The 12,891-nt window shown below is 31.5% G+C and overlaps 1 protein-coding gene across 4 annotated transcripts in view; it reads left to right on the forward strand.

Annotated features, from left to right (window-relative positions):
- The first annotated feature begins 1,207 nt into the window (after window positions 1–1,207).
- Window positions 1,208–12,891, forward strand: part of LOC127734196 (fibronectin type 3 and ankyrin repeat domains 1 protein-like) — a 43,857-nt gene continuing 32,173 nt past the window's right edge. For 2 of the 4 annotated variants that reach the window (XM_052243942.1, XM_052243941.1), the window contains exon 1: window positions 10,683–11,642. In XM_052243942.1, the coding sequence (XP_052099902.1) occupies window positions 11,339–11,642 (304 nt within the window). In that variant the 5' untranslated portion in view covers window positions 10,683–11,338. Of the gene's footprint in view, window positions 1,375–10,682; window positions 11,643–12,891 lie in introns of those variants that run through there. The other 2 variants (XM_052243944.1, XM_052243943.1) reach the window with 2 other exon arrangements.

The raw sequence follows: 12,891 nt of genomic DNA on the forward strand, positions 1-12,891 counted from the left end.
ATATTTGTGCATTTAAACAAGCATGTATATCATACAAATAAGAAGAGTTTGCTCCCTTTACACACCAAAAATTCTCTAAAGTTTTCTAATATGTAAACATGCTAAAATTGATATGTAACAGAAAAACAAATTTTTAAATATGAATGAGTAAACTGTGTCAAATGATCCTACTTTGCAACCAACATGACCTCCAGGGATGAAAATATATATTAGAGGTAAAAGACAAGAATTGTGTATCATAACAAAACAAATAACTTTTAAACATCACAATGCATTTATTTAGTGTTTGCTGACTTGCATAATTTAAATATTTCATGTGAGGCAAAATCTTAGGTCTAGTGTTCAATATTACCAAATAAGATCAAATCAGGTCTATTAACTAAGTTTTAAAAATTATTTATTAATCCTGGGATATATATATGAGGGGCCTGAAGGGGGGGTCTCATCACGATTCACGAGTTGATTTTTTTGTCAATCACGATTCACAGAATATAAATTTCCATGAACACGGATCACGAAAATATAAAAAAAAAAAAAAATCTGTAGAAAAACGGATCACGATAGCGAAAATGCGCCAATCATGAAGAACGAAAATAACCCATCAGGCTCCTCATATATATATATGTCACTGATTAAACTTAGATAAAAAAAAGTAACTATGTAAACCAGAAAGCATGATTCTTCTTACAAAGTGACTAAGTACCTACTATTCAAGGGAAGCAATCCCGTCACACTTCCCCCACCTCAAGAGTCATCATACCATTATGACTCATAACAGATACCCTTGTTAGAAATCCTCTCTAACCAATGTGGATTTTTAAGTTTGGCACCAAATATAACCAGAGAGCATATGATTCTCTTCTTACAAAATCACTTTATCTCCTCAGGGACCTCTGTGTTACAAGGTAACCCTCTAACCGACTGAGCTAAAGAAGTACTTTTTTAGCTCAACCACCTACGGCTGACTTAAGTATCTTACTATTCAACGGAAGCAATCCCGTCACAACTATTTCAATTGTTATCAATATATGTATTTGGTCTCACATAAGACTATAGCAAACAATATAACTTGAAATAGTATAAAAAGTAGAAGAAACATCTAGATACTGAACTACCATAGTCACTTATTTTTTTAAAAATTTCCCGCCAACTAAGTTTTCTAAAAATGTATTCGATTGGTTGATTTGTAAATCGACTTAAAATACCTCCCACAGAAAAGAGCTATTTGTTTATGGAATTTTAGAAACATGTTGCCATTCACTCAGATACGTCTGCTATAAACCTGTTAACTTACAAAAGGATACATTATTGAAAGTCATTAAGCATTAGAGTTTAAATATTCAAATTTGATCTGAAGGATATAAAAAATGACTGGTAAGTAAAAGCACCGTCTCAAAATTATTATGGAACAGCTGTATACAAGTATCGAAGTAAACGTTTTTTGGGGAAAATGGATAAATTGATAAAAAATGAAAGATAAAAATAACACTGTGTATTGTTAATACAGTCAAAAATTGGTTTTCCTCTGAAGGTTCTTTTCTTAATTTTTTTGTTAGCATAGTGGTCATTACCATTGAAATAATCATTAGATATACTGTTCCCAGAAATTATTAAGTCTCATAAGCATGATAAGTGTACATTTTTCATTTTAGAGTGTATGTGACCTATGGGTGTTTTAATTGTCACTTATTATCTGAAATCTGTTTTTAAAAAATTAAAGAATGTGATAATGGTAATGACGTAATAAACTTTGATATATGGAAATAAATCAGCAAAATTTAAATAAAAATAAGAATGTACATGCACTTGCAGTGCATGGTAAATTCTGATTTTGTAAACTTTTATTTCCATCTTTATTTATCTGATTGACATTAAAAAGATCATAACCCCATCATCAATTATAATACATTAACATTAAAACAAATATAAAAATTTCAATTTTATGAGCATAAATTAATTGCTATTTAGAGAGTTATCTCCCTTAAAGTTAATTTTGATATTTTGCAGCATTCTATACACTTGACACATAAACATGTATGTGTGTATATTTTTGATATATGGATCAACATGGTGCATAAAAAATAAAAAGGTAGTAAAAATGAAATCTTTATCAAGTTAAGATTTTATGCTTACTTTTTGCAAAAATAGTAATGATTTCTATTCAACAGTGTAAAATAAAGGGCACACTTGGCCTTATATTATACCATAACAGTGTTCTAAAACTCTATCCATACGAAAATTCTAACCATAGGAATCAGTCATTAGGTACAGTCAGTATCATTGATCAAATGAAGGTCAGCTCTGTACAACATATATATGTGACCCAATTGCAATGTCTAGCATAAATCACAATACATTGTACCTGTACCTCTAAAAAAAAAAATTAAACATACATGTATTGTGCAGGGTTCTCACTAAGGAGTTTTGAAGCGAGTCCATTTGGCCATGTCGAGGCCAAGGGTGTGAAGAGGAAATTGTATTAATATATTATTTATTATTTCAGTTGCCATGACCATGATGACAAAATAGAGCAGGAAAATGACCTTAAATTTATATTACTTTTAAACTATTGTTAAAAAAATGATGATATAATGTGCTCATTTGATACATCTTTGGACTTTTCATGAGTCCAGGACTCATGGACTCACCTTAGTGAGAACCCTACTGTGAAACTGTTGTACATGTAGGTCCTGTTAAAGATAATAATGTGAAACCGTAGAAATTATAATCTACATGTATTGAAATATAACATACTTATGTTCTGCTGAAATTCTGGACTCAGTAAAACATGCATGATACAGTCATGTAAAACTGTAGACTAAGTTTATTTAGTGGAAATAAATGAAAATCCCTATTTTTTAGGAAAGCAGTCTTTTATGTGTTTTTTGGACAGGGGGAAAATTATGATTGACAAAACAAAAGAGCAACATTAAAACAAGCTACATGTACAATGTAAAAGTATTAATAGTTAAATACATATATAGCTGCATGTACAATGTAAAAGTATTAATAGTTAGATACTGATACATATATAGCTACATTTTGTACATGTACAATGTAAAAGTATTAATAGTTAGATACTAATACATATATAGCTACATGTACAATGTAAAAGTATTAATAGTTAAATACTGATACATATAAATATGTACAATGTAAAAGTATTAATAGTTAAATACTGATACATATAAACATGTACATGTAGAAGGACAGAATTTAAGTGCTTCATTACAGAGGTAAGTATTAAAACCATACAGCTTGTTAAATTTCTGATGATTAGTTTTGAATGACCAGTATTTAATTTTTTTCACACAAGTTGACAGATTGAATAAAGACATATAAATCATAGCTAATGGTATAAATTCAAAACAAAATATTATTATGATTGGATGTACTTGAAATGAAAGGAGGTTAAAGAAGTGTGTCAAAGAATTTATTGTTCATAAATCTATTTGAATCTTGATAAAATGAATAGCAGTGAAGAAGTAAAAGTAACAGTATATATAACACCATGAACACATGTGTGCTACAAATTGTTGTCTTGTTTTGTATGTCTGATATTTTCCCAGAGGACTAGCATGACTAGGGTATAAGTGGTTGATGTGGTCTGTTGTACTGTGCTGTATTTTGCGGTTATTCCTGCTATCCCTTTTTATACGACCGCAAACAAAATTTGAGGTCGTATATTGGTATGACGTTGGCGTCGTCGTCGTTGTCCGAAGACACATTGGTTTTCACACTCTAACTTTAGTTTAAGTGAATGGATCTCTATGAAATTTTACCATAAGGTTCAAGACCACACAGGGAAGGTTGGGATTGATTTTGGGGGTTATGGTACCAACAGTTAAGGAATTAGGGGCCAAAAATAAGCATTTTTGTAACTTCCAGACATAACTTGTGTGTTAGTGTATGGATCTCTCTGACATTATACCACAAGTTTCCATATCACAACTTGTGTGTTAGTGTATGGATCTCTCTGACATTATACCACAAATTTCCATATCACAAAGGGAATGCTGGGATTGATTTTGGGGGTAATTGCCACAAAATTTTAGGAATTAGGGGCCAAAAAAGGGGCAAAAAACAAGCATTTTTCTAGTTTCATGATAATAACTTGTGTGTAAGTGTATGGATCTTTCTAAAATTGTACTACAAGGTTCCATATAACAAAGGGAAAGCTGGAATTGAGTTTGGGTGTAATTGCCCAAAACGTTTAGGAATAAGGGGCCAAAAATAAGCATTCTTCTAGTCTCCAGACAATAACTTGTGTTCAAGTGTATGGATCTCTCTGAAAATGTACTACAACCTACCATACCACAAAGGGAAGGCTGGGATTGATTTTGGGGGTAATTGCCTCTAAATTTTAGGAATTAGGGGCCAAAAAGGGACAAAAAACAAGCATTTTTCAAGTTACAGGACAATAACTTGTGTGTAAGTGTATGGATCTTTATTAAAATTGTACTACAAGGTTCCATATCACAAAGGGAAAGCTGGGTTTGAGTTTGGAGGTAATTGCCTTAAATGTTTAGGAATTTGGGGCCAAAAAGGGGCCAAAAAACAAGCATTTTTCTAGTTTCCAGACAATAACTTGTGTTCAAGTGTATGGATCTCTCTGAAATTGTACTGCAAGGTACCATACCATACCGTACCGAATCATAAGGGGGTTCAAAAAATTTGGGGGAGGGATTTTTTTTTCCTTTTTTTTTCTTAAAAATCTTCCATTTTAAATTGGTTATTTCTGATTTATATATAAAAGCAAATAATAATGATATGGTTTGAATAGGTAAATTAAAGTTTTTAAGTTTCTGTGTCAGAAACCTATGCTGTGTCAAATATTTAATCACAATCCAAATTCAGTGCTGTATCAAGCTTGAATGTTGTGTCCATACTTGCCCCAACTGTTCAGGGTTTGACCTCTGCGGTCGTATCAAGCTGCACCCAGCAGAGCATTTTATTATGTATTATATACATTTGTAATTCTGTAGTTGTCAGTTCTGGTAATATGATGATCAGTTCTCCACTAGATCAAACCCATGAATTATCAATAATATTGGAAGAATTTTTACACAAGATTTTTTTGTGGTTATTTGCAGGTACATTTAAATTTAAACCAAGCTGAATAACCATCGCTCATTTTCAATTACATTTGTTTGTAGTTTTAAAAGTTTCATTAAGTGCTAGTTTAATATAGTCATGATAGTAGCATACATATATCTATCCTCCATGTCTGACCCTCTTTGTTTTCAATAGCTGAGGAGTTTGTAATGAATTAATTAGACATGATGGCCATGATTAAGCTTTTAATTAAACTGGTTATGAAGGAAAAGATGCATTAATTTCTACATAATCATGATAATACAAGGTGCTCCTTTTATATCAAAGGGAATACACAGTGTGTTATTAAAAACTAAATCAATTGTTAGAATCAAGAAATTATTGATCATTATCAGTTGGTCTAATAAAAAAGGTATAAGATCATGAAGATTGAAATAGTAAATTGAATAATTAAAGTAGGTGTTGTGTTTCTAATGCAGAAAAAAGGTAGGCCAATGCAAGTAGAAATCTAATTTGATTGTTCAGTGTTTGAATCAGGTTTCAACAATCTAATTAAAATTATGTAAATGTATATAGTCATTGAAATCTCAGATTGGCAACAGTTAATATACATCTACATATGTACGTGTAGTCTCCTTGAAGTATGTTTACAGTTTCTAGGGTTGTTGGTAGGTATTACCATAAAGTGGAAGGAATTGATACATTGTATTTGTGATTATTACTTTTTGTGATATGATAATAACCTCTGATTTGTTTTTTTTACCTATCTTGTTTTATATAATGTTTGTTGAAAATATTGAAAATAATGCACTATTATAATAACCCCAATGGGTTGATGGCACACATGAAAACAAAATAACACATTACATAATACATCACAAAAATAATTAAAAAAAGACATGAATTCATATATATGTACATATCTAAATAAAAGTTGTGGCAAAGTGAGACATCACAGACAGACACACTTTTATGTTTAGGAACCAAAAAAACCCAACCTTGCCAGGACATATTCTCCAATTTTGTATCATGCTTGAAATTTATACATGTTATAAGAAGACATTCACTTATTTTATGATGATTGTAAAATATTTCTCCCTTTTCATAGAAATGACATCATCTGATCATTGTCAAATTTTCTTATTGAAATTATGCAGAAGAAAGTAACACATAGGAAACTGGAAAGTTGATTCTTGCAAAAACAAGAATAGGTGGACAGCTTTTTTGATAACAGAAAACAAGATCTTGCCCTACATATTCATATACATACATGTACCTGTGGTTGCTGTAAAGTGTAACACTTAAACCTTATTGTACCTGTAGTAATCTAATTATGTTGTAAAGAACCTCTTATTGTATTGATTTTGATTGAGTCTTGTAAAGCATGCACATTGATGAAAACTTAATAAAATTTCTTGAAGGACAAGTACATACTTCAGAAATAGAAATATAGTTTGTGAAGTTGTGTTAGACACTATCATTGAATATCTTTAATGAATAAAAACATATTTTAAATTGGTTAAATAATTCAACTTTAATTCAGTAGATTTTTATAATGTAGAAGTTTTTGTACAACATTTATTTACAGAATTTCATCAAACGTAAGGATTGAGCATAACCATGTTGGCAATCATACCACATCTCCTTGTTTTGATATTTTAAAATGATTATTTTTGGATCCATTTTTGTCGAGCCGTGATCCGTGGCGGCGGCGGCGGCGGCGTTAGCTAACTTCTTAAAAGCTTTATATTTTAGAAGATGGAAGACCTGGATGCTTCATACTTTGTATATGGATGCCTCATGTTACAAAGTTTCAGTCAGTCACATGTCCAATGTCCTTGACCTCATTTTCATGGTTCAGTGACTACTTGAAAAAAAAGTTCAGATTTTTTGTAATGTTAAATTCTCTCTTATTATAAGTAATAGGATAACTATATTTGGTATGTGCGTACCTTGCAAGGTCCTCATGCCCGTCAGACAGTTTTCACTTGACCTCGACCTCATTTCATGGATCAGTGAACAAGGTTAAGTTTTCGTGGTCAAGTCCATATCTCAGATACTATAAGCAATAGGTCTAGTATATTCGGTGTATGGAAGGACTGTAAGGTGTACATGTCCAACTGGCAGGTGTCATCTGACCTTGACCTCATTTTCATGGTTCAGTGGTTATAGTTAAGTTTTTGTGTTTTGGTCTGTTTTTCTTATACTGTATGCAATAGGTCTACTATATTTGGTGTATGGAATGATTGTAAGGTGTACATGTCTAGCTGGCAGGTGTCATCTGACCTTGACCTCATTTTCATGGTTCAGTGGTCAAAGTTAAGTTTTTGAGTTTTGGTCTTTTTTTCTAATACTGCATGCAATAGGTCAGCTATATTTGGTGTATGGAATGATTGTAAGGTGTACATGTCTAGCTGGCAGGTGTCATCTTACCTTGACCTCATTTTCATGGTTCAGTGGTCAAAGTTAAGTTTTTGAGTTTTGGTCTTTTTTTCTAATACTATATGCAATAGTTCAACTATATTTGGTGTATGGAAATATTTTATGATCTATATGTCAGTCACGCAGGTTTTATTTGACCTTGACCTCATTTTCAAGGTTCATTGCTCAGTGTTAAGTTTTTGTGTTTTCGTCTGTTTTTCTTAAACTATAAGCAATAGGTCAACTATATTTGTTGTATGGAAGAATTGTTAGCTGTACATGCCTGCCTAGCATGGTTCATCTGACCTTGACCTCATTTTCATGGTTCATTGGTCAATGTTTAGTTTACTTGGTTAATGTTAAGTTTATGTGACAGTTGTAATAAAACTTTATATTTAGGACTATCAACATAATATCAATGATTAGTAAAGAAGGCGAGACATTTCAGCGTGTGCACTCTTGTTCTTGATATTGATTGTATTACAGCAAAGAGAGTCAACTAATACTAAAAAAAGAAATACATTTTCTGCTCATTATAATCATGATAATTGATCTATTTGAATATTGTTTTATTATTTTTATTGATGGTAAATGATTGTAGTAACATATACATCTATCATGTCTATATACCTACATGTACATGTATATATATTTGTGATCTTTAAATAAATTAAATTTGAGAAATTGATACATCAACAGATCAAAGAAGCACATTTGAGGGGTGTATATTTTTTGTTTACATGAGTAACATATTAAGAAAGGTAAAATTTAGTGACTAACAAAGTACATATATGGTTTTTAATTTTTTTTCAATTTCAATTGACAATTTCATTTAAAGGCCAAAAATGTTAAGTGATCCATAAGAATACATGTTTAAATGGTAACTAAATATTTGTTTACAAACTTCATTTGATTAAAGGCATATAATGTTTAGTTTACTTTAAGTAAAAAAAAGAACCAGTGATCTGGTCACACATTATGTATTATATTCTTTATTCCAAAAGCAATGTTACAGCTAATAGTTAACAGTGCAATATTATATAAATAACACATAGCTGAGAGGGTGATAGAGTAGATTGTTACCCCGAGAAAACATTGTCAACTGAGGCGAAGCAAAGGTTGACAATGTCTTTTCAAGGGGTAACAATCTGCTCTAACACCCTCTCAGATATGTGTTATTTAATTTATTATACTGAATGTTCTGTTAATACTGTCAATTAAATTTCAAATTCAAAGTAACAAACTATGTCGTCTTGTATATAACAATCATCCGTATTTATCAAAGCGTACACTTGAGCAAGTGTCTCCGTGAAGGGTAATAGAGTATTTGCCATGGGATAGAGTAAATTGTCTCCCTCGTATTAACCAATCAAAATCTGGCATTTTGACATGAAGTATAATAAAATATATTATAGGATAGTAAGCATCACATACACAAATGACATAGTAAATAATTTATACGATTTCAGAGCATGATGTTCACTTATCATGCTTATACAATTTAATATCATCTTGAGCATGATATTTATCTTGTTTATAATTACAATTTAAACATCTTTGAAGCATTATATTAACATTAAACATGTTTAAGAGTTACAAATTCTTTCAGCAATATATAAAAACACTTTACAATATTATTATTTAAAATTTTAATAAATTGAATAGCAAACAGATACATTTGTAACAATTGTATAAGTTTAAATGTTGATGGATTTCTTCAGTAATAATTTTTGTCTTGCTTGCGACAAATGTTACAGAATGTAAGACTTAGGGATTACTACCCATTGGCGGCAGCAGCGGTGTAAACTATTTGTATAAAGCTTTATATTTCAAAAGGTAGACGACCTGGATGCTTCATACCTTGTACGCAGATACTTTATATTACCAAGCTTCCATATGTCATTTGTCCTTGACCTTATTTTCATTCTTGAAAAAAATGTGTAATATTTTGTCATGTGAAGTACTCCCTTTTTATGAGTAATAGGGTAACTATATTTGGTAGATGGGATCCTTGCAAGGTCTACATGTAGGTCAGACAGGGTTCACCTGCCCTCAACCTCAACCTCATTTCATGGATCAGTGATCAAAGTGAAGTTATCATGGTCAGTGCTTTTCCCAGATACTATTAAGCTATATTTGAACTACTGTCCATATTTGGTGTATGCAATGATTGTAAGGTGTACATGTCTGGGTATAGTCTTTGCCTGCAATAGAAATGGATCTTCTATACAGATGTTTATGACTTGAAGTTTCCCTTGGGCATCTATGTCTGTTATCCTTGACCTTATTTTCAAATACTATCAGACAGGTCACTTGACCTTTACCTCACTTCATAGTCCTAAGATACTATCTTTAATAGATCAACTGTATTATTTCGTAAATATAGGTTTGACAGTGTATAGGTCCAATTCATTTTGTATGCAATATATATGAAATGATTGGAGTAAACAATAGACTTATGTTGAATCATTTAAAAGTTAGTTCAATTTTCTACAAAACTCTTATTTAATTTTTTATATCAATATATTTTGTAATTAAAAAGAAATTCAAAACTTTCCTTTTTCTCATTTAGGAAGTGGCACTGTAAAAAAAAGGCAAATTGAACTGACTTGTATTACACATTATCATCACAGGTACTTGACTCCAAAAAATAAAATTACATATATACCTAAAAATAAAATGTTATGGTATATAGGACATTTTTTACAGAGATTATCATGCGTATAAATACATGTATTATAAAACATAGATAATTAAGAAAACAAGATTCATTCGATAAATATTCATGGTTTTAATCAAAAGATATATTTCCAATGAATTTTATAGCTATATAGGTTTAAATACCATATCAGGACATCTCAGTACTTTGCACTTTAAAGAATTTGAAGCTTCGTTGGGTAGTTCAGGTAATATCCAGTTATGTTTATTTTTGGCAAATTGTAAAATCAATATTTTTAATCATCTTAATGTGGCTTGCAGTTTAGGATATATATTGCTGATATCAATGACATTGTTTTTTCATTAGTTAAAATTTTAATACCTTTGGCATTTAAACAAAAAAAAGTCTTTATTAGTAGTTTCAAACAAAGGAACGACTTGTGTATTACTTTTATCTTTTATGTGACTGTTTAACATAATGCAGTCTGTAAGTTCCTGTTCGAAATCCCCTATAATTTCCTTGTAACATGTAAATACAAATTGTTTATTTTTGTCAGAGATCTTTTGAAACACAGCTCACAACACACTCCATTGGGTCTATATATATGTATAGAAAGGTTTTAATATCGAAACACACTTAGAATGGAATGAAATATTGATGTGCTGAGAATATATACCTGGCTATAAACTTATTGAATACACTTTAGAATAACTTGTTTTAAAAGGATACAATATCTGTTTTTTAATCTGGATTAGTTGTCAGTGCAGTTCTGTTGAAGAGTCATTTATTTTGTGTAAATTTACAGTGCCATATCTAAAGTATCTTGCCATTGGAACTTTGATTAACCTGGCCATCTACATGTGTAATTAGTTTCATATATTATTTATGTCTTTCTAGTCGGACATATTGGTGCATTTGTTGTTGATTTCTTGTCAGCCATATTTGTGCATAATTGTTAACTTCCAGTCTGACATATCTGAACTGTTGTCGATTTCCAGTTGAACATATCTGAATTGTTGTTGATTTCCAGTTGAACATATCTGAATTGTTTTTGATTTCCAGTTGGACATATCTGAATTGTTTTTGATTTCCTGTGGACATATCTGAATTGTTTTTGATTTCCAGTTGGACATATCTGAATTGTTGATTTCAAGGTGGACATATATCCAAACATTTGTTGATTTTAATACATATTTGTGAAAAATGATGATGTCAGTGATATATAATGGTATGTCCTATGAAGATGGTGACATTGAGGAAGATAACAAACAGAACAATAATATAACAGGGATACAAACCATATCACAAACAGTCGATCATGGTCAGGGTGTCCTCAGTAGACAAAAGTCAAGAAATAGTAGGACAAATTCTGACAACTCTAGAACAAGCTCTAGAGACATTCAGTATGGGAATAATGGACAAACAAATGGAGTGTATATACAGACTATATCTTATACTGTTGACAGTTGTGTTAATAATAACATTTTTACTCCTATTCCACAAACAGGTAATAATGTTTTGCTTTGTTTTTATAAATACTAAATGATTCATAAAAATACCCCTTTAAGACTTTTTGTCCCCCGCGTGACGTGGGACATGGAAATACTGGGCGTCCATCTGTCCGTCCGTGTGTCTGTCCGTCCGGATTAGGATACATTGTTTATCCGGCTATCTCCTCCTACAGTTTTGGAGGTATAACTTTAATATTTTGTAGGATGTTCATAAACATAATGAAGGTGTGCATGGCCACAGGATTTTGATTTTTTTCAAATATTCTGAAAATGACAGGTAGTTGGACTTAGTCATTTTTTTGGTACTATCATGGTTTGTCCGGCTATTTCCTCCTACTGTTTTAGAGGTACAGCTTTAATATTTTGTAGGATGTTCATACACATAATGGAGGTGTGCATAGCCACAGGATTTTGATTTCTTTTAAATATTCTGAAAATGATAGGTAGTTTGACTTAGTAATTTTTTTGGTACTAGCTGCATAAAGAGATCATGGTTTGTCGGGCTATCTCCTCCTACAGTTTTAGAGATACAGCTTTGATATTTTGTAGGATGTTCATACAAATAATGGAGGTGTGCATGGCCACAGGATTTTGATTTCTTTTAAATATTGAGGGGCCTGATGGGTTATTTTCGTTCTTTGTGATCGGCGCATTTTCACTATCGTGATCCGTTTTTCTACAGATTTTTTTTTTTTATATTTTCGTGATCCGTGATCATGGAAATTTATTTTCTGTGAATCGTGATTGACAAAAAAATCAACTCGTGAATCGTGATGAGACCCCCCCATCAGGCCCCTCAATATTCTGAAAATGACAGGTAGTTGGACTTAGTCATTTTTTGGGTCAGGCGGGGGCATCATTTGTGTCTTACAGACAGCGTAACAATTTCAAGTTGTATGCCAACATCACTTGTCAAATCTAAAATATGTGGAACTATACTCATGCATATGGCAGAGCAGAAAAAGGGGGGGGGGCATTGTCCATATCTAATATCTAGATTACAGTCGGAAATATTTGAAAATCAAAAATGTACCTGACATCAAGCCATTTCAATATTAGAGAACTTGATTTTATTACTATGAAAATACATGACTGTGATAAATGATTCTTGATTACCTTGATGAGTTAATTTAGTTTGGGCCTTGGCTGTTGCTTCAGCAAAGTAGCACTATAGAAGTTCTGACAGCAGAAATATTCTTTTGTCTTTTTCAGAATTACATCTGATCACAAATGGGGTAATGATTC

This window comes from Mytilus californianus, unplaced genomic scaffold (genome assembly GCF_021869535.1).
Source record: "Mytilus californianus isolate M0D057914Y unplaced genomic scaffold, xbMytCali1.0.p SCAF_3, whole genome shotgun sequence".
NCBI lineage: Eukaryota > Metazoa > Mollusca > Bivalvia > Mytilida > Mytilidae > Mytilus > Mytilus californianus.